The sequence below is a fragment of the Ambystoma mexicanum genome, chromosome 5p, assembly GCF_040938575.1.
Source record: "Ambystoma mexicanum isolate Mex_15411 chromosome 5p, UKY_AmexF1_1, whole genome shotgun sequence".
NCBI lineage: Eukaryota > Metazoa > Chordata > Amphibia > Caudata > Ambystomatidae > Ambystoma > Ambystoma mexicanum.
The window spans coordinates 836,747,615-836,775,517 of record NC_090930.1 but is presented as its reverse complement, the minus strand read 5'-3'; the positions used below and the strand labels follow the sequence as shown (position 1 = coordinate 836,775,517).

The 27,903-nt window shown below is 47.2% G+C and overlaps 1 protein-coding gene across 3 annotated transcripts in view; it reads right to left on the bottom strand.

Moving 5' to 3' along the window:
• Window positions 1–5,626: 5,626 nt before the first annotated feature.
• Window positions 5,627–27,903, bottom strand: part of CFAP70 (cilia and flagella associated protein 70) — a 1,359,754-nt gene continuing 1,337,477 nt past the window's right edge. For all 3 annotated transcript variants that reach the window (XM_069613256.1, XM_069613257.1, XM_069613258.1), the window contains one exon: window positions 5,627–5,950. In XM_069613256.1, coding sequence (XP_069469357.1) covers window positions 5,870–5,950 — 81 coding nt within the window. In that variant the 3' untranslated portion in view covers window positions 5,627–5,869. The remainder of the gene's footprint in view (window positions 5,951–27,903) is intronic.

The window sequence follows — 27,903 nt, the reverse complement described above, 5'->3', positions numbered from 1 at the left end:
TGAAAATAAAACAGAGATGTGATGTAAATAAAGAGATCTATAGGTTCGGGTGTATACAATTGGGGAGACCTGCAAAGCATAATAGCTTATTCCTGACTTGGGGTGTAGCCAGTACCTAAGCTCAGCATTGAATAAACTGAAGCTGTGACGTTTGTGTAGAGATCACCTGTAATATAACTCCTGGCACTCAAATTACATTCTGAGCATGTTATTGTGTGGGCGAGCGGCTGGAGTCAGCGGGGGTAAATAATGTCTTGTAGTTAAGAGTCGGCCAAACTGGCAGGGATATTTGGTGTTGCTGAAGGGACATGTGTGGTCTGTCACTGCTAGGTGTGTGGGTCTTAATAATTTCACACATACATATATCGACAAAAGGGCTCTGCATTTACTAGAGCGATTTCCATAGCCGAATTTATGGACCTTATTTGATGGACAGTACTTTAGGTTAAAATTAAATGGCTATATTTAACAGCACTACATTTTTGTTTCCTTTGTTTTAGTTCTCACGATTTTCTTAATCTCAAATATGCAATTCTTTTGCTTAATTATGTTTAGTTCAAGTAGCTGTGTTTTTCTGTGTCCTGAAGCCTTCAAAGCACAGTTGCAAAACCTGTACTAGGTTATTTTAGGCATATATGATAAACAAACATTGGCAAAGCCACCAGTAATAAACACAGTAAAAAAAACTTCAGACTACGCTGTGAAGCTAAGTCTTTTGTACTATCGCTATTACTGATGTCATTTATCTTCAAAAACTAATTTGCAGAAACTTTTGGGACTTTCAAGGTAATTTCTAGGTTTGTAGGTCAAAGTATTTGCTGGTTTTTTTTACATATAAACGTAAAATGCAATAAATTGCTGTTAGTTTTTTGCTTTTTAGCTCTTCCATTATTTTAGCATATCTACTTATTTCATGAACTTTAAATCTTGTTGATCGTGTATTCTAGCCATTCCATTATTTTAGCATATCTACTTATTTCATGAATTCTACACGTGTTGATCTTGTATTTGAAACCTCCTCTTGGTAGCATTGCACTGAATCTTGTTTCACATTATCCTGCCCATTACGTACTACAAATCCCAGGATTCTTATATTCCTTGACGTGCATTTTATTAGTCCCCGGGCGCATTAGCACTGCCGTGTTAGGTACTAGCTGGTTAGTGCCGGTTTTTGTCTGCTGTGCCCACTCATTGTCCAGACTTCTCCTGCATCTCAGGTACACAAACTCTGTCCTGTCCTCACTGTGTCGCCGATCCACGACACACCGGATCCAATTAGTTTTTGCCCAGGTAGTTACTCCTCAAGCTTTATCCGAACCTAGGGTGTCCAGTACCATAGTATCTACTTCTAATATTTGGCAGAATATTTCCAAAATATAGTTCCAATCTACAGTACATTACTATGCATCTATCTCTACTAAACTCGTGCTCCCTCTTAAAACACAGAATTGAGGTCTGTGACCATATGCTAGAGACAGGTTGTGATATTAGGGCCATTACAGAATTCTGCCTTGCCACTCTATCCTCAGCTTTATTAGCCATCCCTATGAATTCACAATTCACAATTCAGAGAGCAGATCGTTCTAATCGTAGAGGTGGAGGAGTGGCTGCCATTATAAACAACTGCTTTACCTCTCATGTGAATCCTCACACCCCCTTACATAGCTGTAAAAGACTTCTATTCAAAATTAAGCTGAATGAGAATAGCTCCCTGACGATTATCATATAGCGCCCACCTGTAGACACACCATCTTTTGAGGAACAACTAGTTCATTTGCTTACGTCAATCACCAAGGCAAACACGCCCGTGATTTACCTTGGTGACTTTGATTTATGGGCGAATGATGTTAGTGAAAAACAAGCGGCCTCCCTTTTATCAGCATTGAATTCCATTGGTTTCAATCAGACGCTCTCTGCTCCTACCCATAACACAGGTCACACTATTGATTGGATCTTGACACACCGTGTTCCCATGTTTGAGACTAACATCTGTTGCTGTCCTTGGCCTGATCATATGTTAGTGAATGTTTCCATTTCGATACCAGCCACCCCTTCTCATCCAAAACCTACCATTAGGCAATATGTCACCATAAGGAATCTAATGAAGATCACACCACAATCCTTAACGTATCAGCTTTTAATTAAACTTAGACCAGTGGATACTTTTAATAGTTCTTATGATTTGGCCTACCATCTCATCAAAACCATTAAGACAAATGTGGATGATCTTGCCCCAAAAAACGTCGATTGGTGAAATCTAAAACCAGCAAAAGTACTTGGTTTAATTATTCCATTGCTGACCTATGTTGCCTAAAGAGGAAAGCTGAGAGAGAGTGGTGAGGAATTCTTCTCCTCTCTCTCACCCTCTCTATAAACAAGCTGTTCTTAATCAGAAAAATGCAGTAATTGGTGCTAAGTCTCATAGTCTCAATGATAGGATCTCTTCTGCAAAATCTAACACGCATGAGTTACTTGCAATCCTTAAAGAATTTGAAGGAAAATCCTCAGTTGAAATGACATTAGTGAAGGACTCAGTTTGGTGTCAAGCAATACAGAAGGAGTTCAACCAGAAAATCTCAGGACACCTACAATCTATAGCAGCTCAGCTAGATCTTATTTCACCCTCAACTCCTAATTGTTCCATTGCCTCCAACATTCCACACCACGTCCTTAGTAAGGACCATGTTCAAGCTTTATTTCAATTCAAACCGTGCTCAGAAAAACACATTTTTAAAAGTGTTGCAGGTATGAAACCAACATCTTGTTTAGGGGAAGTTGTGCATCCAGTATCTTCAAGGTCTGTATGGATACGCTGGTACCATGGGTGACACTTCTTGTCAAACTCTCTTTCTCCGAAGCAAGCATACCTTCAGTCCTTAAAGAGGCATGGATTACTCCTCTTTTAAAAAAGAGCACACTGGATCCCATCATAGCAAAGCATTATCACGTCATCACTAATGTGCCCTTTTTGTTGAAGATCCTAGACTGGTTTGCTTATAGCCAACTGCAAAATTGTCTTGAAAGTAATAACCTCCTTAACCCAAAACAGTCTGGCTTCAGGTCCAAACACAGGACAGAGACTGCACTTTTGGACCTGAAAATCTAATATCGCCAGTATTATAGATCGGGGTAGGCCAGCACTAAATATGCTGCTGGACTTATCTGCCGCGTTCCACTTAATTGACCACTCTCATCTTGTCACTACAATTAGATTGGTAGAACAGGTCCACTGCTCTCTTGCTGCATCCAAATGGGCCTCCTATTTCTTAGGACCCAGAAATGCTAGATGATGCGAGCTCCACTCCCACAGCAGTCACATGTGTAGTACCCCAGCAGTCGTACATTTCACCCACACTGTTTAACATATACATCATACCCCTCCTCGCACTTCCCGATGACCTGGGTGTCCAATATACCAACTATGCTGATGACACTCGGGTCATAATTGAATTGTCCGGCTGTCATACTGAAGATACTTTGTCCATTCATGAGTGAATGGTGACTAATTCTCTAGCATTGAATGCTGATAAACCAGAACTTTTAATCATAGCATTAGGCAACAAAATAAAAAAAACTTGGCCCTGATTATGAAAGCTTTATCCTGGCTGGTAACACAATCAAAGTATCTAAGTCCGTAAAGACACTAGGCGTCACCTTCAATGCAGAGTTGTCCATGAAGCCACACGTGGTTCAAGTAAGAGCATCCTGCGGATATACCACTAAATTGTTAAACTATATTCACCCTTACATCTCGCTAAAAAACAGAGCTCTCTTGGCCACAGCCTTGATGAACTCAGGGCTTGATTATGGCAACAGCCTCTTAGCAGGAACCTCTAAAGCCAATCTCAACATGCTCCAAGTCATGCAGAATCACGCTGTTAGAGCTGTCTTTGGTCTCTTTACGAGACAGCATGTTACTGAGGTCAGACGGGAGCTTCATTGGCTCCCCATTAAAGATTGGGTCACTCAAAAGATCCTGTTGTTGACTTACAAATGTTGCAATAAGGACTCCCGGCAATATCTACTTGATCGGCTCACTCCCTTTGTGTCTAGTCGCTCTCTCCGTTCATATGATCCTACAAAACGTGTACAACCAAGATTCAAGCTCACTAGATTTGGTGGTTCCACGTTTAATGTTCACGCACCAGCAGCCTGGAACAAGTTACCCCCTCATCTCAGGTAGGTAAATTCACTTGCTGCCTTTAAGAAGGGTGTTAAAACTCTTTTCTCCAATCTTGCTCCCGACTAAGTCATATATATTGGTCCAGTTTTCCCCTGTTTCAGATAACTTTGTCTGTGTTACGTCTTGTTTGTTACTTTGTGCTTTGAGGCCTCTGGGCGATTTAGCGCATTATAAAAATTATAAATAAATAAATACATAAAGGACTGGAACAGCCAAAACTATTGGCATTGCCAATGCTTGTTTAAAAATAGTCATAATGAGGGACCAAAAAAGTTAGACAAAAACACCCAGAAAGGACAGCGAGAGCAAGAACTTCCCTGACTGCTATGCAGTAAAACTGATACTGACTGTTGGGGTGTGGAGCACGATTACATAGAGCAGTGTCGGGACACAGGCATGTAATGACGGGTTTACATACCAAGGCTCTTTATTCTAAATTCAATTTTGCTTCTTTCTGCAGCATCTATAGAGCAATTTTCTGGCCCAGCCTGCTGCAGAAGCAGGGTTTTTTTTTCTGAACAAGTTGTGAAGGGGAGAGTGCCTCTGAATGAAAGCTGAATTAAGCAATGTAACCCGAGGAGGCATTACCGGTGAGGTAATATCCCGGACAGCAGTTAGAAGCCCAAGGGTAATGCCCCCCTCCGAGGGTTATATGGCCATTAGTACCCTGGCACGTTATACTGGGGTACTAACAGCGTTTTTCTCACAAGCTGTTTGCCGTTTCTCAGCTCGCAATAAAACTACAAAAAAAGATGGATGCCATGGATCAGGGATAAGGGAACTACATAGCAGCCATTCAGGAGTCGGAGAGCACCTGGAACACTACTGTTCCCAGCTCCAGTGAGAGACAACACAGCGCAAGGTAAGTGGGGAGGGTGTTGGAGGGGCTTAAATATATGTGGAAAAGAGGATGGGGACTCAAGAGTAAGCTCGAACCGGGGTCTTTACTAGTGTGGTAAAGACCACGTTCTGATCCTTCTAATTGGCTGGAAGTCTGCAAAAAAAACCCTCGCCAGGTAGTGGTGTAGTATAATGTGAAATTATATACTATGACAGCAATGGGGAAAAGGTAAAATATGGCACATGGTGTGAGTAGCTGGACATATGATATCAAAGACTGGTGTAGCCTGGACGTTTAAGGGAAAATCATGCCATGTGCTATGATTATCAGGGCATAGGAGGCCACTATTTGGCAAATGGCTGTAATACCTGGACATAGCATGCCAATTCCTGACACATGTTGCAAATATCGGGCCAACGAAGACAATGCCTGGCACCAAAAAACATTTTCACTATACAAAAGCCAAAACTAAGAGCTCTGGCAAACCATATTAGGCCTTGTCACTGAATGATTACACAGAAACAGAAAAATAAGCCACTAGTAGTATACAAATTCAAATGAAACAAATGAGACCTAAGGAAGACTAGAATTTAAAAATCTCATGAACAGCGACTGTTATTTTATTTTTAAATACAATATAAATGTCATATGTTATTAATTTAATTCACCCCACCAACAGCATCCCTTCTGTTTCAATATGGATAACACAAGCATAAGAAAATGGTGCAGTCATCCTGTGCCCGCCTCCTGTTAGTGGTTTTGGAGGCTGATAGAAAGTCACTGGCTGAAAATCTGTCCCAAGTGAAGTGTTATCCATTATTCCTCTGCGGCTTGTGCAAGGCAGTTCAGAACGATGGGTTCCCAAAGCCAACCAGTTCTTGCATCTCATGCACCTCTTTTAGCAAGGTTTCATCTTGTAGGTTCAGCTGTGTTGCAGGAAAACAAAGAGAAGCATTAAGAAACTACCTGGGATAGTAACATGAACACAGAATATGAGACTTCATTCAAACGCAAAATATAGAAAAAAGTAAAGTGGGCTGCCCTTAGTACACTTCCCCCATCTCTGATGGGTAACAAGTTGTAATGCTCTTAGGAACAGAAGCCTCTCAAGCTCAGTCATTAGAGATGATGTTTGTGAACAGAGTGGGTTAAGGTGGAGAGATGGCGATAAAGGAAGAACAAGCAAAATCACTTAGTCCGAAAAGATCCAGGGGGCATGGATGATCTATCTCTATTGTTGTAGATGGAAGTCATTTTTTCCCTGTATGATCAAGGGGTTGAGCTTCCCTGGCAAAGACAGCAAGACTTTTCTGCTTTTGTGTGTCAGAATTATTGGTTGTGGTTCAGAAGAATAATTTAGATGATTATTTGGAGGAATTTCTTCACTAACATTGGAAATGCAGTGTGTACCCCTTGATTTCGTAAATTGCTGATGGTTCTTTGCAACCTATTTTAGACCTGAAAACAAGTCAGTATCAGATTGATGTTTTTGAAATAATCCACAAATTAAAAGAGATTTGCAGTGATATCATACCTCGTGTACATGGGAGGGGTGCAATATGATTTTCACTTGAAAGGAGAGATGGAGAACTCTGGAAGTCTTGAATTAGCTCACCTAACCTCAAATGATGTGCAACAGTGACATTCTGCAGTCCCTGCCATTAGCAATATGTACCTTGTTCAGTGTTCCTGGGAATATTGGTTAGCTTCCAAAACAGCTCCCTTGGCTGGCTTCCCTTTCACTCCCAACTCAAATTTCATTTCCTCTGTCTAGTCTTTAAATCTCTCCATAACCTGGCTCCCCCTTATCTCTCCTCTCTCCTCTCTTTTCTATAATAGTTCCTCCTTCCGTTTCTGCTCCTTTCAGCTCCTAGCCCCCCCCCCTCCACTGGAACTACTTACCTCTCTCAATCCGCTCTATACCTACCTTTTCCTCCTTCTGCACTTCCCTGAAATCTCTCCTCCATTCCCCTCCTTGAAACCTTCCCCACCTCTCATCCTCTCCCCTTCCCTCGAATCTTCCCTATGATCCTCCCCCCCATCCTCCCTCACTCCACCCTTACATCCCTTCTGTTTCTCCCCTCCACCTTCCCTTCCTCACCCCCCTCACAGATTAATTGCTCGACTTACTGTTTTTTATTGGTTCGATTCATTGTAAATTGCTTCTTCTGTTATAATGTTCTATGTATTCTGTTGTTATAATGTAAAGCACTTAGGATGAAATCGCTTTATAAACATAATAAATACAAATACAAATACAAATATTGCTGTGTAATGCAGGTCAGAATGCCAGTGAGTTACCATACCACCCTGATCATTTGCAGAAGTTGCAGTGAGTCCTCTGCGAGATATGCAGTTTTGCCTGCACTGCTATTAACTACAACAAATGTTCTTCAAGCACAACTGTCGGTGTGCTCGTCTTTACAAGAGGGGTGACAAGGGTGGGACTGCAATGAATATCAAGTTTCTTTAAGAATGTTTCACAGTGGTATAGCTCTTCCTGACCCGGCTCCCCTTCCGTCAGTCTCGACAGACTTTCATACACATGTTCCCATGAACATGACACATGCAGTGCATTAGTAGCTCCACCCTACCCTTTTTCCATTTTTAGGGCATGTGTAACAATCCATGTTCTCAGAATGTAGTACAAAGACTGTCCCTTAAGAACAAGAACGTGCCTAGATTTCCTCAGGCGTACCAAGTCCAGTACCTACCTTCACCTTCACTGTTCCAGAATCTCTCCATTTGTCATTTCTCTCTTGGACAACAGCTACCGATGCACCACCCTTTCCGCCCCCAACATCTACTCATCGACTTGTATTAGTCCATCCTGTCCCAGGCAGGTCGGACACAGACGGGTATTGAGAGACCTGCATGACAGTTATACTGGTTTTTAGAGTCTCTTTGCATTTCATGCCAGAGGAGGTCGCCATGCAAACTTCCCTTATCACCCTGTCTATGACCCTGTCGGCTTCTGGATGGTACATAGATATTTTCTTATTTATGATTCCCTCTTTGTGTTTACTTGTATTTTGTGGTTCATAATCTGGGACAATGCACACTGGATGACACTCTGGCTGCTCACCGCTCCACTGTTGCTTTGCTGGCTCCAGACGTGCTGGAGTCAGACGTGCTGGAGTCATCCATGCTGTAGTCATCCATGCTGTAGATCTTCTTGCTAGACTGGGCAGAGTGCGCTGACAGATGGGATCCTGCGGAGTTGCATCGCACGTTGCACAACAGTCTATTCATGCTTCCTGATATACAGGACACAGTGGTACTGCAGCATAGCCAGCAGGGTCTATTGGCCTTACCGCCTGATCATTGGGTATTAGTTTCCACAAGGGGGCCCACAGACATAAGTGACCCCTGTGGCAAGAGTGGCTCTGCCTTCCCTGCCTAGGTGCTCAGATCTGTATTCATAGGAATCGTACTTGGATTTGGTGCCCCTTCCACTGCCCTCATATAGAAATGGGAAATAACCATAGTCCAGATCTTCATAGACTAGGCCAACAGGCTTGTAAAAGGGGGACCAAACTAGATGCAACACCCATCCTATATCATCTCTAGGGAGCACATGGCTCTGGCAGCAAGAAGCTGGTAGGCTGGCTTTCCTGGGTCGCAGAGTCCCCTATATAAATTGCGATGGGTTCAGACGCTTGACTGAGCCACAGCTCTCAAATGTGATGCCTGGGGAACAGAGCTTGTCAGGGTCTTAGATGGCTCTCACTCTTTGATACTTCAGTGCAGGCTACCTTCTAGGGGCTTATTTCCTTGCACAACAACGGTATAAAGGTAACTCTGCATGTCACATTTGAGTCGGCAATTGCAGTGCTGTTTTCATCATTCCTGTGATTTCTCTCCATACCTATTATTGTGGCGCATTGTCTCAGGTGGCCTGATCTCCAAGACAGCACCAAAGGTGGACCAAGATGGGAACTCTATTTTACCAGGGCTGGATGACCATGAGTGGTGCGCATGTCTGTGCGACACCTGGGAAGTACTGCAGTGCGATGTTAGATCTTGATCCGTATTTGATGGTGTACTGGCACCACTGAGCTGATCCTAAAACAGGGAAACCAGCTTTAGCTGAGGGAAGTCCAGGAAAGTGCCCAATCTAGGTGGCTTTGTGGGGGATTGGGAGGTTCGTTAGCTCTCGACTTACACACTTTGAATGGATGTGCAGAAAGGTGCTCTGTTCTTACGACTGCTCCAGACCTTTTGTACATGTGTGAATGTGGACCAAAGGGTTATGGATCTAAGGTGTTTGGCTTTCTTGAGAGATACCTTCATCCATTGGCATAGAGGGAATCTGTTGACCTGTGATGTACTTTTATTTGATGGGCATGTAGTGATCAGTATGGCACCTAAAGACAGCAAAGCAAACAGAAACCTAACTCCCTCTTTGCTCCAGGACCTCCTCCATGGTGGGGGAACATGTCATGGGTGAGTCTACCCGGAATGTCTCAAGCCTTCTACACTGAGTTGGGGCGAGTCCCTGCTGATATAGGTTCACTGTAAACTGCACGCCATGACTAAAATTGCTGAGCTCCAGTGGGTGTCCAAGAGGGTCGACACACTAGGAGTCAAGGTCAAAGAGAAAGAAGATGGTCACTCCGATTATCTGAAATTCTGAGAATGCGCCATTGTGTCTATTAAGCACCTTGAAGGGATATCCAAGAAACATGACAATGTCTCCATGGCTTACAATATGCATATGCTGGGATTGCCTACATATGATGAGAAGAAGGATCTGAGGGATACAGTATGCGCCTTCCTGGAGGCTGTTCACCATTCTGATGTTACATCTTCTTCAGTCACAGTCAGGCTTCCAACCCTGGGACTGAATGGCAGCAAAACTCCTGAGGGAAAGGCGATAGCTAACTTTAGCAAAGAACTCTTGCTAAATCTCGAAAGACCCTTTTAAGGGGATCGGATGATCCGAGATGATCCAAGTTTTCCCCGATCGCAGGGCTATCCAGCATAAGAGGAAGGGCTTAACAGGGTTCATAAAAAGTGGATTTATCTAGGTATAGATGCCTTCATTTTGTACTGTGGAGGGTCAGATGTAAAACATAGACTCTGAAAGTATAAAATGTACTGCAACCATGAAAGAAGGACTGGTTTGGGAAGAAATTAATCTGACTAATCATTTGATTCTATGTCAAGACGGAGGCAGGCATAATGCATTATGGCTAAAATCATGGATTTGTCTGAGCGAGTGAAAGACACAGGAGAAGAAGTAGACCCAGAAGTGCTAGCAAACTGGGCACGGAGGGCGGTATGCATTTTAGGAAACGCCAACTGTGCAATATCATCCGAGTGCAGATGAGGGCTGTTGCTCAAGATAGATCCTAAACTGGGAGACCTGTCATCGTAAGAGGCACACGAAGCAGCGCAAGGGATGTTATTCGGCGAGACCTTCGGGAAGGAAATGGGGAGGTTTGTAGGGACCTATACCTCCCTGGAGAAGGCTCAGGCCTCCATAAAGAAGATCGTCCCCGGAAGAGTTTTTGGCAGGACCGGTCGGTATAGAGGCCGAGCGACCGGTCGATACCAGACATCCAGAAGGCCTCAAGCCAACAGAGCCCAGTACTGGGAAAATTGACAACCGGATACTTTCTTCCTGTCAAGAGGCCATTTTCCTAGAGGGAGGCGAAGCAGAAGCCAGGGAACAGTACAGAACTTCCCCACAGGTGAGAGTTTTCAGTTATCCGCCAGTAGGGGGGGAGACAGCAAAGTTCTGGGAGAACTGGCATGCGCTTTCCAGCGATGCTTGGGTTTTGCAGACAGCCAAAGGCTTGCGCATAGAGTTTATGCAGACCCCATCTCAGCACCAAACCCCTCGCCCAATAGTTTTGGCGCTAGCAGAGAAAGACTTGCTAGATGCAGAGCCTAGCAGAAAAGTGAGCTATCGAACCGTGCCTAGCAAAGCCGAGATTTATAAGCAATACGTTTCTGGTCCACAGGAAAGACAAGGTGAGACCAGTGATCAATTTGAAAGACATGAACAGCTGGGTGGTCTACAACCATTTCAAGATGGAGGGCACACATCAGCTCAGAGACACGCTACGGCAGGGCGACTCGCTAGCGAGGATAGATCTGAAAAATGCCTATCTGACGATACCAGTACAAGAAGATTACCGCCCCTTCCTAGCGTTCGACTGGGACATGCAATTATGGGAATTTGCCGCAATGCCATTCAGACTAGCTTCAGCGCCATGGGCGTTTACAAAACTTATGAAGCCAGTAGCGGCAGCGATCAGGGAGAAAGGGATCCGAATCATTATCTACCTAGACAATATTGATATTGATATTTTATTTCTATTGCGCTCATACACAAGTGTTTCAGAGCGCGACAAGGCAAGGGAAGGGGAACAGGGGAGAACAAAAACATTGATCTTACTAGGCCCAGTGACATTGAGAACGTGCAAGTGCAGGGTAGAGGTGGAAGGGGGAGAAGTGCATGGAAGGGGGAACAAAAGGAGAGTGTGGAGTGAGAAGGAAAAAACAAAAATAATAATAAAATAATAAATAAAAAGGCAACAAACAATGGGAGTGCAGCCAGCAAGTGGCAAGTGCTGGCTTTATGGCAGCAGGCCATGTAGGTCTGAAAGTGCAGGAAGAAAAGGGGAGGGCTGTATGGGTACAGATACAGACCCCAGTGGAGGGGGTGGCCCGGAGGCAGTGCATGAGGGTGGCAAGATGAGCAGGTACCTGGACCCAGAGGACAGAGGGTGGCCAGGTGCATGGTGCCGAGGGAGAGTAGAATTAACAGGGGAGAGGAGAGGAGAAAGCAGAAGCAAAGAGGAAGGCTTTGAGGTGCTTCCGGAACCGGAGATGGTTCTCCTCAAGTTTAAGAGTGGCAGGGAGGCTGTTCCAGAGGGAGGCCCCAGCCGAAGACAGAGATATACCCCAGCTTGTTTCTTTGAGAAACGAGTGACCCTGAGGGAGTCAGAGGTAGAGGAGCGGAGTGCTCGAGATGGGAGGTATTTGCATAGGGATAGCTGAAGGTATGTTGGACCCAGGCCCCAGAAAGCCTTGTGGACAATGCAGAATTTAATCCTTGCAACCACTGGGAGCCAATGGAGAGATTTCAGAGCTGGAGAGATATGATCCCAGGTCTTGAGGCCAAGGACAAGTCTCGCAGTCCTGTTCTGGATAAGTTGTAAAGGGCAGAGAGTAGATGCAGGTAGATTAAGAAAGAGGCTGTTTCAATAGTCCAACTTAGAGAGAACCAGAGCTTGGGAGACAGTGAGCTTCTGGGGGAATGAGAGGAAAGGAAGAATACCTCTGAGGAGGTGCAGTAGGTTGTTTGACTTTTTTGATACATCAGTGATGTTGGCGGAGAATGAAAGTGTGGGATCAAAGGTGAACCAATGTTCTTGGCCTCGCAGGTGGGGATAGGAGGAGGGCCAAGGGAGGCCGGCCAGAGAGTGAGGGGAAAGGAAGGGGATGGTGTGCCAATGAGTAGGATCTCTGTCTTGCTGGCATTAAGACAAAGATCGTTGGCGGCACACCAATCTTGAATGGCAGTTAGGCAATCAGTGATGAGAGAGGTGGAGGAGGTGGCTGAGGGCAGCCTGAAAATGAGTTGAGTGTCTGCGTAGCACTGGAAGTTTGAGCAGAAAATGGCAATACAGCGGGCGAGAGTTTCCAGGTATTGGTTGAAAAGCCAGGGCGAGAGGTTAGACCCCTGGGGAACACCACAGGTGGAGAGGAAGATAGATGATAGGAAGGACCCAAGTTGGACCTTGGAGGGTCGATCAGAGAGGAAAGAGGTCAGCCAGGCCAGAGCCTGATCGGTGATGCCCAAGTTATCCCGGAGATGGTTGAGCAGAATGGTATGGTTGACCGTGTCGAAGGCAGAGGTGAGATGAAGTAGGATGAGAACAGAGGGAATGCTAGAGTCAAGGTTGTAAAGCAGATCTCCACGGATGATCAGGAGAGCAGTTTCTGTGCTTCTGCCAGATCTGAAGCCAGACTGATGGTCATGGAGACAGCCAACAGAATCAGAATGAAGGTTTAGCTGAGAGATGGCCTGCTTTTCAAGGAGTTTGCCTAAGAAGGGGGTAATGGAAATTGGGCGATAGTTGGCCGGACAAGAGGGATCCGCTGTGGGTTTCTTGAGGAGAGGATGCACAAGGGAGTGCTGAAGAGGGGAGGAGAAGGATCCTGAGGCAAAGGAGTGGTTGCAGAAGTCGGCAAGGACCGGAGCAAGGGTATCAATGTGGTCCTTGAGAGCTTTAGAGGAACAGGAATGAACCTGTTTGGACAAGGATTTCATAGATCGGACTTGTCTAGCGACCTCATCAGGGAAGAAGAGAGGAAAGGAAGAGAAGGAGGGTGGGGGGGGTGGCTGGAGGAGGGTCAGTGAGTACCGACGGATAGAGGAGAGGAGAGGGAGTGGAGGAGAGTGTGGACAGTATGTCCTGGGTTTTTGAGATAAAGTGTGAGAGCAGGGCATTGCAAAGAGCCTGAGAGGCAAGGGGAGTGGTAGAGACTGCAGCAGGGTTGGCAAGCTCCTTACAAATTTTAAAGAGTTCGGCCAAGCTGTTAGATTCCGCAGAGACACAGGCTTGAATGTGGACTCTCTTCCTGGTACGGACAGAGAGACGGTATTGCCTTTGGAGTAGGTGACAGGCCAGTTTGTCAGAGGATGAGCAGGAATCCCTCCATTTTCTCTCAGCCACCCTACACCTATGTTTAAGTGTAGCTAGGTCATACCAGGAATTGCACTTGGCTTTGGACTTCAGGCGGATCCTCATGATAGGGGCAAGAACATCAAGAGTATCAGAAATAGAAGAATAGAGAGAAGACAGGGCTGTGTCAGGGTGTGAGTCAGCCAGAGGAAGAGGGGGTAGGGAGAAGGGGGAAGCAAAAGCCTCGACTGACACAAGCTTCATGGCCCGGATGTCCAGGAAAGTAGGTGGTAGTGTTGGGGTAGGCTTGGCTTGGGGGGAAGAGAGAGAGAGAGAGATGAGAGGAGGTAGTGGTCACTCCAGGAGAGGGGAGTGGAGAGAGGGATAGATAGGGGAGGCTAGAGGAGATCAAGACATCAAGTGTGTGCCCTGCAGAGTGCGTTGGGCCAGAGGGGAGGATAGAGAGGGAGAGGGAATCGCAGAGGTCGCGAAAGAGCAACGTTGAGGGACAGGGAGAATCAAGGTGAATGTTGAAGTCACCAAGAAGGAGGAGTTGAGTGGTTGAGGCCAGGAGAGAGGAGGAGAGGTCAGCCCACTCAGAGAGAAAAGAGGTGATTTGACCAGGGGGCCAGTAGAGAGTGGCAACAGTAAGAGAGTGGCTAGGAGAGATTGAGAGCCTGCAGACGAGGCATTCAAAAGAGGAGTAGATCTGAGTGGGAATTATAGTGGCAGGAATCCACTCAGGAAAGATCAAGGCTACACAACGATGGCCTGCTAATGTCAAACAGCAGAGATACGCTCCTCTACCAGACCAACTGGGTGGCAAACTTCTTGTCTTGCCTCGGGTTCCTAGTGAATCGAGAGAAGTCAGAGATGAGACCAGCAAAGAGGGGGAGTTCCTAAGTTTCGTCATAGACACCAGGACGGCAATGCTAGAACTTCCAAACAGAAAGATAAGGGATATAAAAAGAGAAATAAGAATCTGTCTCAGCAGAACAGTTATCTCGCTGCAAACAATAGCGCATGTAGTTGGCCTGCTGGCAGCGTCGATTCAGGCGATATTCCCAGGGCCACTGTACTACCGAGCCCTCCAACGACTGAAGATAAGACACATTTAGCAAGGCCTATGCTACCACCAGCTGCTGCCCCTAGATCAGGAGTCCAGGACAGAACTGGAGTGGTTGTTACAGAACATGGAGCCATGGAATGGGAGGGCCAGTTTTGGCGACCGGCCCGACATAGTAATAGAATCAGACGCCAGCAGAGCAGGCTGGAGAGCCCGGTGCGGAGAACTCCAAACAGGAGGCAGGTCGAGTGCAGAGGAACTCAGACTGCACATCAACTGTCTAGAACTGTTAGCCGGATCATTTGCGATCAGGGCTTTTACGAAAGACAAAGTGAATTCATGGATTATGTTGCGGATGGGCAACATTTCAGCAGTCAGATACATCAATCACTTAGGAGGGACGAAGTCCAAATTGTTAGCGGAGATAGCCAAGGACTTCTGGCACTCCTGCCTAGAGTCGGGAACCTCTGTAGTAGCGGACTACCTACCAGGCTCGCTGACTGTATTAGCAGATGGAACTCCAGACATCTAACGGACTCCAGCGACTGGATGCTGGACAGAGAGATCTTTCGACAGATAGAAGAGCACTGGAGACCAGTTCACACAGACCTGTTTGCGTCCAGACTGAATGCCCAGAAAGAAGGATTTTTCAGTTGGAGGCTGGACCCAGCAGCAGCGGGAGTAGATGCCTTCCTGCAAGATTAGAGAGGATAGATACTCTACGCATTCCCACCATTCATGATGTTGAGCAGGGTACTGTCAAAAGTACGCAGAGAAGCAACCACTCTGATTGTAGAAATGCCGATATGGAAATCGCAAGTATGTCTTCCAGCGCTCATGGAGCTAGTAACAGATTACCCGAGAGTCCTACCCCGAGGAGAGAACCTTCTCACGGACCCAGTTGGGTCATTTCACCCTCAGAGTGAAGGGGACTCTGCCGCTGATAGTGTGCAAGATAGCAGGAGACGCTGGAACCTCCCAGGAATTTCGGCGCAGGCTGCAAGCCTCATCGCTGAGTCATGAGCCCCTTCAACTAGAAGGAGCTACGACGCAGCACGGAACAGATGTGGTGAAGAAGCAGAAGTCTTCATCCCGTTTCTGCCCCCTTAGTAGAGATATTGAACTTTTTAGCGGACCTCCTACAAGATGGGAAGGCCTATAGAACAATAGGGGTGTGTAGGTCCGCAATATCAGGAGGCCACACACACATAGAAGGAGTGCCAGTAGGAGAGAACGTGGCAGTAATACGACTTTTAAGAGGAATAAGATTTAGGAAACCGCCACAACCGAGATACGAGTCCTTATGGGAAGTAGCGGTAGTGCTGGAATTACTAGCAGAATGGCCCAGTAACAGATACCTGTCATTGGAAAGACTGTCTGGAAAATTAGCAATGCTGTTATGTATGGTACCATTTAGGAGAGTAGAAGATGTCAAAGCACTAGAAGTGAATAGAGAAATATATGGACCAGACAGAGTGACGTTCAATCTGGCCAGGAGGACAAAAACAGACTCCTCCACGATTACGTATCCCTACATGCAAGAACATCCAATATAGCACAGGTAGCTCTTGATTCTATTAAAGACAAGGGGGCGAGCATTAAATTCCCACCCTAGATACACGGGTGAAGGGAAGAGTAATGATAGATGAATCTGTGCATTGTATTTCAAGATGACTTTAATGTATCCCTCCCTGAATAGGGTGTGTATCCGCCGCCCTAATCATATTCTGTTGTTTCTGTCATTAGGAGAACAAAAGAAGAATGGATGAGTTTAATCTGGAAGTAAGCGAGTCAAGTCTGAAGTAGCAAGTTGGAATGTGAGAGATCGACTCCACTGAATAATCAAAGTTCAGAGACTATGTTGGCCAATCAGCAGCCCAGTTCCAGTTTGGATTGCAGTTGGAAGCAGTAAAGAAGGGGAAGAGCTCAGGAAGAGGAAGGACTAGATCACGTGACCAGGACACTAGAGTTACAGGGAGCTAAGACTGATAGGACATGTAGTTTAAAAACATTTTTTTTTTAAAGTTATTTCAATGAAAAGATTGAAAATGTTATTTGTTGAAACTGCTGGAGAGTAGAATAAATGGAAGATGAAGCATAATGCTCGCCTCCTTGTCTTAAATAGAAACAAGAGCTCCCTGCTGTAGCAGGGGGAATCTTCATTGGTCAGGATGACTTTTTGCATGCCTTATCTCTGCCAGGTGTCTGGGGGTGCGGAAAATATGATTCTATGTCAAGAACAGAGGCTCTGATTATGCTCTTCTTTCTCTACTTTAAAATTGGAGCAGCATTATAACATCAACAATATATCTAAAAATGTCAACACAAATAAAAAGAACTACATTTCCCAAAAAAGGTCCTTTTTTGTAGTCCATTTTTTATATGTCAACTTGAAACACGTGATAGATCTAGCCAATCCTCTCTCTCTGCTAGTCCATAACCTTCTCTTCCTTGCCTTGTCCTTCCTCTTTCTTTGCTGCTCAGGCAGCAGTTAAGTATTAATGTATTTCCTTATGACACATAACTAAGATATGAATGATATTGACCGATGTAGTGTTTGTTTAGATCTATTATATTAGTGTAGATCGCACACGTGCGTGTAGGCGATTATAAAGAGAGGATTACGACAGAACGTTTGCATGTAATATCCGAGGCAGTAGTCGCAACGGAGCGGGGAAGGTCTGGCACCAAAATCTTCTACTAGAAGGGGGCGCTCTAACACGGAGGACACAGAGGACACGGTGGCGCCACAGGATTCTAATTCATTCCGGAGCCGCACCGTGATCATTTCTGTGCGAAGAGCGCCTCAGCGTACCAGCATGATATACCAGCTCCCATCTAAACTGCAGCTACATGAAAACGATTTACAAAACATTTATAAACAAAGCGGTGAGGCGGGAAACATTAACAGAGGCGCTTTGCTGCAGGACGAAGGTGAGCCCAACCCTGTAATATCCTGCAACATGGAGTAAAGAGCTCAGTTGAAGAGCGCTACCGCCACCTAGCGGCAGATAGTCATAAATTGTTCTGAAGAACGAATTAAGAGCATAGAGACGGCAGCTGATAGCGAAATACAACAGAAGGGCACAGACCCAAGACAAGCTGAGTCTGAAAGACAGTAACTCAGGCCCGCATTGAGCTGCATATTGACGGGGGAGGCCAAAGAATCCTGTGGTCACCCAGCAGAGTGTCAGAAATGCACAGCTCCAGCAAGGAATATGAGGTGCCCCATTACCAGCAGAAAAGGGGCAAAGCCAGGCAGGGCACAAGCAGTACAAAGAGTACTGAGCACAGGCCTGGGTCTTTGGCCCAAGGTGGGAGCATGGTGTAAGACTTAATTTCATCCTGTGCCCACTTATCTTGCTGCATTTCCCTGTCGCAGCCACCCTGTAATATGGAGTTGGGCTCCTCGAAGGTGCCCACTTGATTGACTTTCTGCATCCTTGTATCGCAGCCACCCTGCAACATGGGTTTAGGCTCCTGGAATGTGCCCACTTGATTTGACTCTCTGCATCCTTGTATCGCAGCCACCCTGCAACATGGGGTTAGGCTCCTCGAATGTGCCTACCTGATTTGAATTTCTGCAGCCTTGTGTTGCAGCCGCCCTGCAACATGGGGTTAGGCTCCTCGAATGTGCCCACTTGATTTGACTTTCTGTATCCTTGTGTCACAGCCGCCCTGCAACATGCGGTTGGGCTCCTCGAATGTGCTTACCTGATTTGACTTTCTGCCTTCTTGTGTCGCAGCCGCCTTGCAACATGGGGCTAGGCTACTCCATTGTGCCTACCTGAACTCTATTGCACTCTTGTCTTGTAATTACATTCTGTTTGCACTCACTTGTAACCTAATACCAGTAATTACTTGCACTTCTTTGCACTTTATGATGTAACTACTTTGTGTTCATTCTGGCCTGTAACCATAAGCACTGTAACCAACTTCTTAAGCATAAGCGCCTAGATAACTCTGGGGTTGGTGCGGTATATAAATAAATAAATACATTCTCCCAGGGGATGCAAGTCCTGAGAGGGGAAGCCCCGGATAGATGCCAGGAAGCGCAACGGGAAGAAAGAAAGCCTGAAAGGCATGCAGCAGCCAGACCCCACCAGGCTCACCACATAGAAAGAAAAGGTGGTGAAAAAAGAGTGAGATCACGGGGAAGGAGAGGCAGAGGTTACACGGACGAGGAATCATATTCTGAGGAGGGAAAAGGAAGAGTGGGAGGGAACGTCCAGAGAAAACTCTGAGGAGCGAGAATCCTCATCCACGGGCCCTCCTAGAAAACATAAAGCTGCCAAGAAAAAGGCAAAGGGAGGAGGAAGAGATGGGTGAGGTATTCAACCCGGATACTCTTATCCATCCTAGGTCGGCAAAGTGGGAGCCTCCGCCAAGATTGCCAACTATATTAAGAGGAGAATTCAAAAACCTCTATCAAAAGAAGCCAGGAGCAAACTCTGAGCAGAATGCCCCAGGCTACAAGTGCCAGACAGTGCAGCGGAAATGCCAGAGATAGATGATTTTTTTAAATCCTTCATGGGATGGTACGGCAGAGACATTAAGAAGGGCATTGAAAGATCCTGGTGATCATGCCAGGATAAAGTATTAGATATTCTAGGCCCTCTAACAAAGATCTGGCAGATGGCTGAAGAGCCGGAGCAGAAAATAGACTCAGAGATCCTAGCTGGATGGGCACAGAGGACAGTATGCCTGCTAGGGAATGCCAAAAACGCCCTAACAGAAAGGCACAGTCTATTATAGTCAAAATAGACCCCAAGATGAGTGAGCTGGCCACCACAGAGTCAACATCAGCAAAGGAAAGCTCTTTGGTATGCCTTCATTAAGGAGATGGTGAAATTCGCCAATACTCACACCGCTATAGACAAAGCCCAAGCGTCACTGAAAAGAGTGTTTGGACAAAAGGTTTTTGGAAGGGCTGGCAGAGGAAGGAGCCGCTCTGCCAGCCAGTACTCATTATATAGGTTTACTTACAATCACAGGGGAAACTGGAGAGACCAAGAGGAGCACAAACCCAACTCCTTCTTTCAATTGAGAGGAAGGGGTAGAGGCAGAGGCTGGAGAGGCAGCAACAGAGGCGAACAGACAAACACAGGTGAGATTAAATGCAGAAGTGCAACATTTCTCAGCAAGACCAGAGACCCCAGAGAAAGGAGGGAGGACGGCACTGTTCTTAGAAAAGTGGAGCGAGTTATAAGGAGATAGTTGGATAGAACAGACAGTACAGGCTTTCCATTTAGAATTCTATCAGGAACCAGTACGAACAGATTACCCGAGACCTATAAGGTTCAACAAAGAAGACAAAGCTTTATTAGACAAAGAGATGTTAGACCTCGCAAGGAAAACGGCCATTACACAAGCAGCCAAGTCCTCGATAGGGTTCATAAGCAATATGTTCTTGGTGAAAGGCAAAAGAAAACAAACACCGTGGATAAACTTCAGAGGTTTAAATGCATTTATCATATACAGGCCTTTCAAGATGGAGGGAATCCATCTTTTGAGAGACATATTACAACCGGGACTGGCTGGTGAGGATAGACCTCAAAGATGCCTACCTAACGATCCCTATTCCAAGGGAACATCAGAGATTCCTTCAATTCTGGTGGGGAGGTCAAAGTGGGAATTCAATTGTCTATCGTTCGGGCTAGCTTCAGCACCCTGGGTGTTTATGGAATTGATGAGGACAGTGGTCAGTCACCTGAGAGAATAGGGCATCAGATTGATAGTATACCAAGACGACTTCTGTCTGATGGGTTAAGACAAAGGAAGACTGGAACAACAAGCAAAAGTAACAATACTACTGTTACAGAGCTTGGGATATTTGGGAGAAATCTGAATTGAAACTGACTCAATCACTAGAGTTCCTGGGCTTCGTGATAGACATGAGAGCAGCCACATTCAGGTTACCAATAACAAAAGAGAATCTGATAAAGAAAGAGATCAGGAATATACTAGCTAAGGAAGAATTATCATTAAGAGACATTGCCAGGTTGGTAGCATCCTCTATTCAGGCGATATTCCTGGGGCCCCATACTACAGGGCACTACAGCGCCTACAGATTCAACACCTACAGAGAGGATTATCATATAAACAGAAAGTACCAATCTCCACATGGAGGCCTGGAATGGCAGAGCGACCTCATCATAGAATCGGAGGCCAGCCGTTGGGGCTGGTGAGCCCATTGCGGAGAGATGACAACGGGAGGAAAATGATCAGGGAAGAAGCTGGAGCTCCAGATCAATTGCCGAGAACTGATGGCGAGGTCCTTCACGGTGAGGTGCTGGACCCAAGACAGAGCAAACTGTTGCGTGTTTCTAAAAATGGACAACATCTCGGCTGTACGCTACATAAACAGGCTAGGTGGGATCCCTGGTCCACAAACGAAGTGGCAGACTGGAATTTGAGGGATGCCAGTGATTGGCAATTAGACAGAACAGTATTTCAGACCCTACTGGAGATGAGGCGCCCATGCAAGACAGACCTGTTCGCATACAGGTTGACTACGCAGCTGATACGTTTCTTCAGCTGGAGACCAACCGCAGCAGCAGAAGTGAGAGACGCATTTCTATAGAAGTGGGGTCCAGAGAGAGAGAGAACACTTTTCCTCCGTTCGCAATGATTGTTAGGGTGGTAGCACAGGTCAGGAGAAAGCAGGCAACATTCGTTCTGGTGACGCCAGACTGGAAGAGTCAGGTGTGGTTCCCGGACCTTCTGGAATTATCTATAGATGAACTCCCACAATTCAGAGAGTTGATTCAGGATCCAGCGATTCATCCGCTGGTTCAGGAAGGCAAACTGAGATTAATTGCATGGACGATTTCCTGATAACCTGGCAGAAGCCAGGACTTTTCGGAGAGACTGAGAGATTCATCAAAGAGGCTTAGGCACCAGGTACCAGGAAAGCCTACAGGTCGTTTTGGGGATGGTAGAACAGCTGGTGTGTGGAACAGCATATACATGCCACTAATGCAAACATAATTCAGATAGTGAATTTTCTAGTGGCTTTGGCAGCTCAGGGCAAAGCCTACAGAAAAGTGAATAAATGTAGGTCACCTATGTCAGCCGGGCACCCCAAGAGTGAATGCACCAGTGGGAGAACACCCATTAGTATGCAAACTAAATAAAGCGTGCATTGCTGTTGAGCCTAATGGAGCTCATTCGATTAGAAGAGCTATGGCATCGAAGGCATATAATGCAGGAGCCAGATTAGAAGACATTTAAAAAGCAGCCGACTGGTCAAAGGAATCAACGTTCACAGAATTTTACTTTAGACCAATAGATCAAATGTCTACGTTGGTGGTGAGTAAGCTTCAAACTAGCATTATCCGAGCCTCCGGCCTTGACACAGAATACTGATCCATACTAACGTTATAGTAAGTCAAGATTCTATTAAATACACTCAGGCGAAGTATTATTCTGCGCAGTCAATTGTATTAAGCCCGAGTTGAATTCTGTTGTAATGCCTGTAGAATAAAATGTTTGTGAAGAATTATGTTTTAATGATTGCCCAGCCTATGGTAGCTAGTCTCAGCTTTATCGTTTCATTATTTACCAGGAATGGAACTAAGGCAGCAGGATCCTGAGACAAGCAAGAGCCAACTTTACGTTTCAGCGTCTACCAGTTGGGGCACATGAGTTAACAGTTGAGACAGACAAAGAAAGAGGGAGGACAAGGGAAGGAAGAGCAGGTTATGGACTAGCAGAGAGAGAGGATTGGCTAGATCCATCACATGTTTCAAGTTGATATATAAAAAATGGACGACAAAAAAGGGCATTTCTTGGAAAATGTAGACCTTTATTTGTTTTGACTTTTTAAACTGCTCAAGTTTTAAAGTAAAGAAAGAAGAGCATAATACTTCGCCTCTATGTCTTTAATACAATCTTGACTTGGTATAATGTTAGAATGGAAAATCAGTATTCTCCATGCTTAAATTCCACATTTAATTATGAAGACGCAATAATCCCCTTGCGGGGGTGGGAGAGGGGGCTATTACTGAGTCTGGTAATGTCCCGGGCCCATAGTTGTGCTCGGGCCTTAACAAAGGCCCTGGGGTATTACCAGACTCGGTAATGCCCCCCCCCGGCGAGGGGATTATTGCTATTAGTAACCCGGCCCGTTGGACCAGGGTATTAAAAGACATTTTCTTAGTTGCGCATTTCACAACAAAGAAAACAATAAAAATAAATAAACGGCCGCCAAGGACGGGAGAATGAAGTCTGTGCTCCCTTTCCATGGCAGCCATTGGAAATAGTTAAAAAAGTAAACAAACAAAATGACCACCATGAAAAAGGAGACGGGACTACACGTAGTCCCATCTCCCTTTCCATGGCAGTCATTCAAAAAATTGCTAAAAATGTAAACAAACAAAATGCCCACCATGGAAAGGAGAAGGGACTATATTTAGTCCCTTCTTCCTTTCCATAGCAGCGTGTCGCGGATCGGAAGCGCTGGCAACAGAAGTGTTTCCAGCGTGCCCGCTTCCGAAGAGGAGCCACAAAAGAGGTAAGTGGATGGAAGGAGGTGGGGGAAAAGGGAAATATGTTGATGGGTAGGGGGGAAGGGGAGTGGGGAGCAGTACACTTACCCGATTCCCTGACAAGGGGCGATGGCAGCTGTAAGCAAGCACATATCAAACTAAACTTATGGTGAGCATGAATAAGGTTGAGAATGTGAAAAAGGGACTAATAGACATTGGGCCTCATTACGAGTATGGTGGAAAAATTCCGGTTTTACCTTGATGGCGGTCCCACCGGTTCTGCCAATGCGCCCTGCCAGAAACAAGGTAGTATTTCGCCTTGTCGGTCATGCACATCCCGTATATGTGGAACCGGTGGCACCGCCATCACAGTAATACCGACGGAGACCGGTGCACCGCCACCAAGGTGGGTAGTGCATCCACTTCTGCCATGTGCATGCCGGATGCAGCAGCATCGCAAAAACTGTGCCAGAAACATCAGAACCAGAAATAACGTGATCGCCTGAACCGGAAAGAGGCCAGAGGCCATTACAAAAATCCCAATCCACTGCAATCTGCCTGTTCTAGAAGCCATCCACCACTTCGGAGTGCCTGAACCAATCAAGGAACATGAAAGCAAGGATCCCGCAAACCAGCCGGCGCAAGTAACGCTTTGGTGAGGCTGAGCTCAACATGCTTGTTGACATCATTGTGGAGCATGCCAGGGAGCTTTTTTATACTGACCAGCGCTGTACCACGCAGCCCCGGTGGAAGGGAATCTGGGAGGACGTTGTCAGAAGGTGACTGCTGTTGGGGTGACACCACGTAGTGTCAAGGACTGTCACAAGCGCTGGGACGACACTGCGCCTGAGGGTGCCCAAACTCCTTGCTGCACATCGCAGGCACTTCACGGGCACAGGTGGCGGACCATCCTCCCCCATCAAGATGCTACCCTGGGAGGAGAAGTGCAGCAGTGTGCTGCATTTGGAGGGGATTGAGGGAGTCGGTGCAGCGGAGGTGGGAGCCGGGACACCTGTTGAGGCCGATGAGTACACAAAGTGCCCCTATGTAAACCGCACACCTGTCCCCTCCCTGTACCACCACTGCACTGAAAAGGCCATAGCACTGCCCACATCACCCAGACCCGACCCAGCACTAGCATTGCCCCCCCCCCCACCTAGTCAATGTGGCGTAAAGCAAGTCACATGCTCTGCCTCCCAGGGTTGCTCCATACCCAACCACATGACAAGGCACCACATAGTGGCCCACATTCTGAGTGTGGTGGTCCTGCAACAAGGGTGCATGTAAGGTCACTGGCACACATGTCACTGGACCGGCACACACATGATGAAGCCCCATTACACTGGCTGCCGGGGCCACAGCACCCACAAGGCCTGTCCCTGGTGGGTGCTGCGGCCCTGGCAGGCTGAGTTGGCATGGCAGCACTGGCACTGCTAGCAAAGGTGCTGCTGCTTCAAAGTCACCATCACCATGGAGGCCCATGGGACTCCATGGGAATGGGGACCGCCCAAATACGTCACCTGAACACCTGGTTGCTGGCACTTTCAATGACCCTGCTGCACTGGTGAGTGTCATGGCCACTGGCCCAGAACCACAGACCCCACACCATCAAGGGACGAGAGCAAGGGGTAACACAACCTTTCATTGTCCCTGGGAGACAATACAACAGAGGGCCCAGTTGCACTCAGTCCTGGCGCCTTTGGTGCCAGGCTCATGAATAAGTGTGCACTGGCACACTTTTATTTGGTGCAAGGTGCTTGTTTCCCCTGCAGGGGCATCCACGTGCATCCTGTTCGGGCGTGGCTTTTAGAGGGAATTGGGCTGCACGTGCAGCATCCTTTAGGAGTGGCAGGGTGGGGCCGGTGAGCCAAGACTAATGGGCATGGCCAGAGCAGACTATTTAAGCCTGCTCCGCCCACATGCGAGCGCTTCCCGTTATTCTGCTTATGGCAGGTTAACGCTCACCGCCACCTGAGCACATCCTTACCTGTTTACAGCTACCCTCCTGAGCACATCTTACCTGTTTTCAGCTACCAGCCTGAGCGCATTTTACCTGTTTCCAGCTACCAGCCACAGCACTTACCTTGGAATCAGCTTACGGCCAGCATCATTGTAGACTCGGGCATTCTTCATCCATCTGCAGACCTCCGGAAAGCAGCGTTCACGCCGACATCGTCCCACTATGAGCAAACCATCCGAAGACGGAACCTGCAAGAGAAAAATATAACGACACGGTTCGATTTTGCTAAAGACATTACGTTTAAGGTCGCGCTTTGACAAATCCATGCGCTAAACCTTAAACCAACACTCACCTTCTGACGGAGCATCGCAGACTCCATTCTCTTGCCATTTGGACCCGCTTCATGCACCACAACTACCGTAGGGCCGCATTTCATCTGTTGGGAGAAAACGGAGGAAAGACATATTAAAAGATACAGACAATAATCATGAATCAACATCACAATATCTTTAAGCCATAAGACACTTACCTTCAGGAGTGGTTAAGCCAAAGCGGGTCTGGGCTGCCACGCATTACGGGCCAGTGAAGGAACTCGGTCCATCAAGAAGCGCCCCTGTAGTCAGAAGCAGGACGGAGAGCTCATCATCATTTATCGACAGGTGACACTATATCGGTCGGCGTATGCTCACCACATTTTGGGAAGAAGGGTTTGAGAGAGACAGCAGTCATATAGCAGCATTCTCACGATCTCGCCTATTCACGCAGGAGCAGTGTCAACAATTGTTGCAGCCCACAGCATATGAGCAGGGGGAGAAGCCTGACAAGGGGGATCCACTTCCAGGGAGGGATGCAACCGTGTCCCTACGTCTATGCAGAGACCAGGTGAGCGTAACAGTGAGTCAGGCAGCGGATCGACAGGCACGGGAACAGCCACACCCCGCCGGATGCACCAGCGGAATACGGTGTACCACACAATGAGGCCCAGTGTCACCTGCACACTGCATCACACCCACCTCCTGCAGGGACACTTATACACACCTGCATGGACACCATGGGTACAGCCTTGACTATGCACCCAGGCCCCCCCCACAATAACCAACAACTGAGAACCCTGATGAACACCTCATAAGAAGCCTGTACTGCCAAGTGAAAAAACATAGTCCCCGACGCAGACACTGGGCACCATGGCAACAAGTACTGCGTGTGTGCCTGCCGTGCTACCACTGCCACCACAACACAACACTGGTAGCCCTCCCCTGCACGCACACATGGGCACCAACCCATCCAATGGGGAGTGCATGTCTCTTACATGACCCTGTCAGCCCTACCACAAAGCTCCCACACACATAGGTGGCATGCAACCAGGTCACACACCAACTCAAGGCACACCCCCCCCTAACAACACCCCCCTCATCACATCCCAACAACCTGCACGCGGGCTGACCGGGATGCCACTACCCACAGCAAAATGTGAGTGTACATGACAGCAGTCCCAGCACAGCTGTGTTGTGTGTGCCAGCTGCACAGTGCCTGCAGCTGTGGCCACACAAGACATGCATGAGTGTGGCATACCATGCAGCACTGCATGTCCCCACAGTGTAATGCTGCACGATCACCATGTTGTATTTAACTGGCCAATTGTTATCCAGGCTGGTCTCTGACATCATGCCTTTCATTGACCCACAGGCACCTCATTTGACAAGGACGGTGGCCAACCAGATACATCGAGAGGCACCAGACATGCAAGCCATGCGCCACAACGCCCGTCAACTTCCTTTGACAGTTCATCCGGCACTGTGCATGTCACAACTGCCACCGTGCACCAGGCAGCCCTTGTGGAGGATACCCCAGCTGCCACTGTGCAACAGGCAGCCCCTGTGGAGGACACCTCAGCTGCCATGGACCACCTGGCAGTAGCCGCTGTGGCACAAGCACACACAAGGGAAACGGCATGGGGACGGGCACCACCCCCACCCCAGCAACCTGAATACCATGGCACTGACACCAGTGTTTGGGATGCAGCTGGAGATGCTAGACTTGACATGGGGGACGACACCATTAACACCTCAGATGTGGGGGAGCCATTCAGCCCCATGGGCCTATCAAGCCCACAGCGCTCACCCTACCCCTCTGTCAGGGAAATGAATGTGCGTCTCAGACGCATGGAGGAACGTCAGGACACCCTTACTGCCCTGGTGCAGGAGCACCTGGAGGAGTCCCACCTTATGAGGGAAAGCAACCAGGCCATTGGACGTCGATGTGCCCCTGCACTTGGCCGGTCAACTGTACATTTGGTCAGAAGGGTCAGTGAGGGGAACAGCGTCCAGGTCACAATAGCTGAGACAACAGCACTGGCCCTCCAGGTATGCATGGACTGATGCGCCAGCGACCACACACTGTTGGCCTCCACCAGCTCCATGCCTGCAAGCTCCCAACCAGGCAGCCCTAGGAGGTGATCCATGTGCCTGTCTGGCAAGGCAGACAAGTCCACACATGGTGCCAAGAGTGGGAGCAAGTTGGGCGTAACTATGTACATGCCAAGGATCACACATGGCCAGTGAAAACTTGCACCATGTGTGATTAGTTGTTTAGTTGTGTAGGGGGAGGGAAAGTTGGGGAGGGAGAGGGGGGAGTGATAGTTGGGAGTGTGTCAGGTCCCTGGGTAATAGGAGGTGTCAGGTTAGGCATCATTAATTGCTATGAGGCTTGTAGTGGTTTAGGA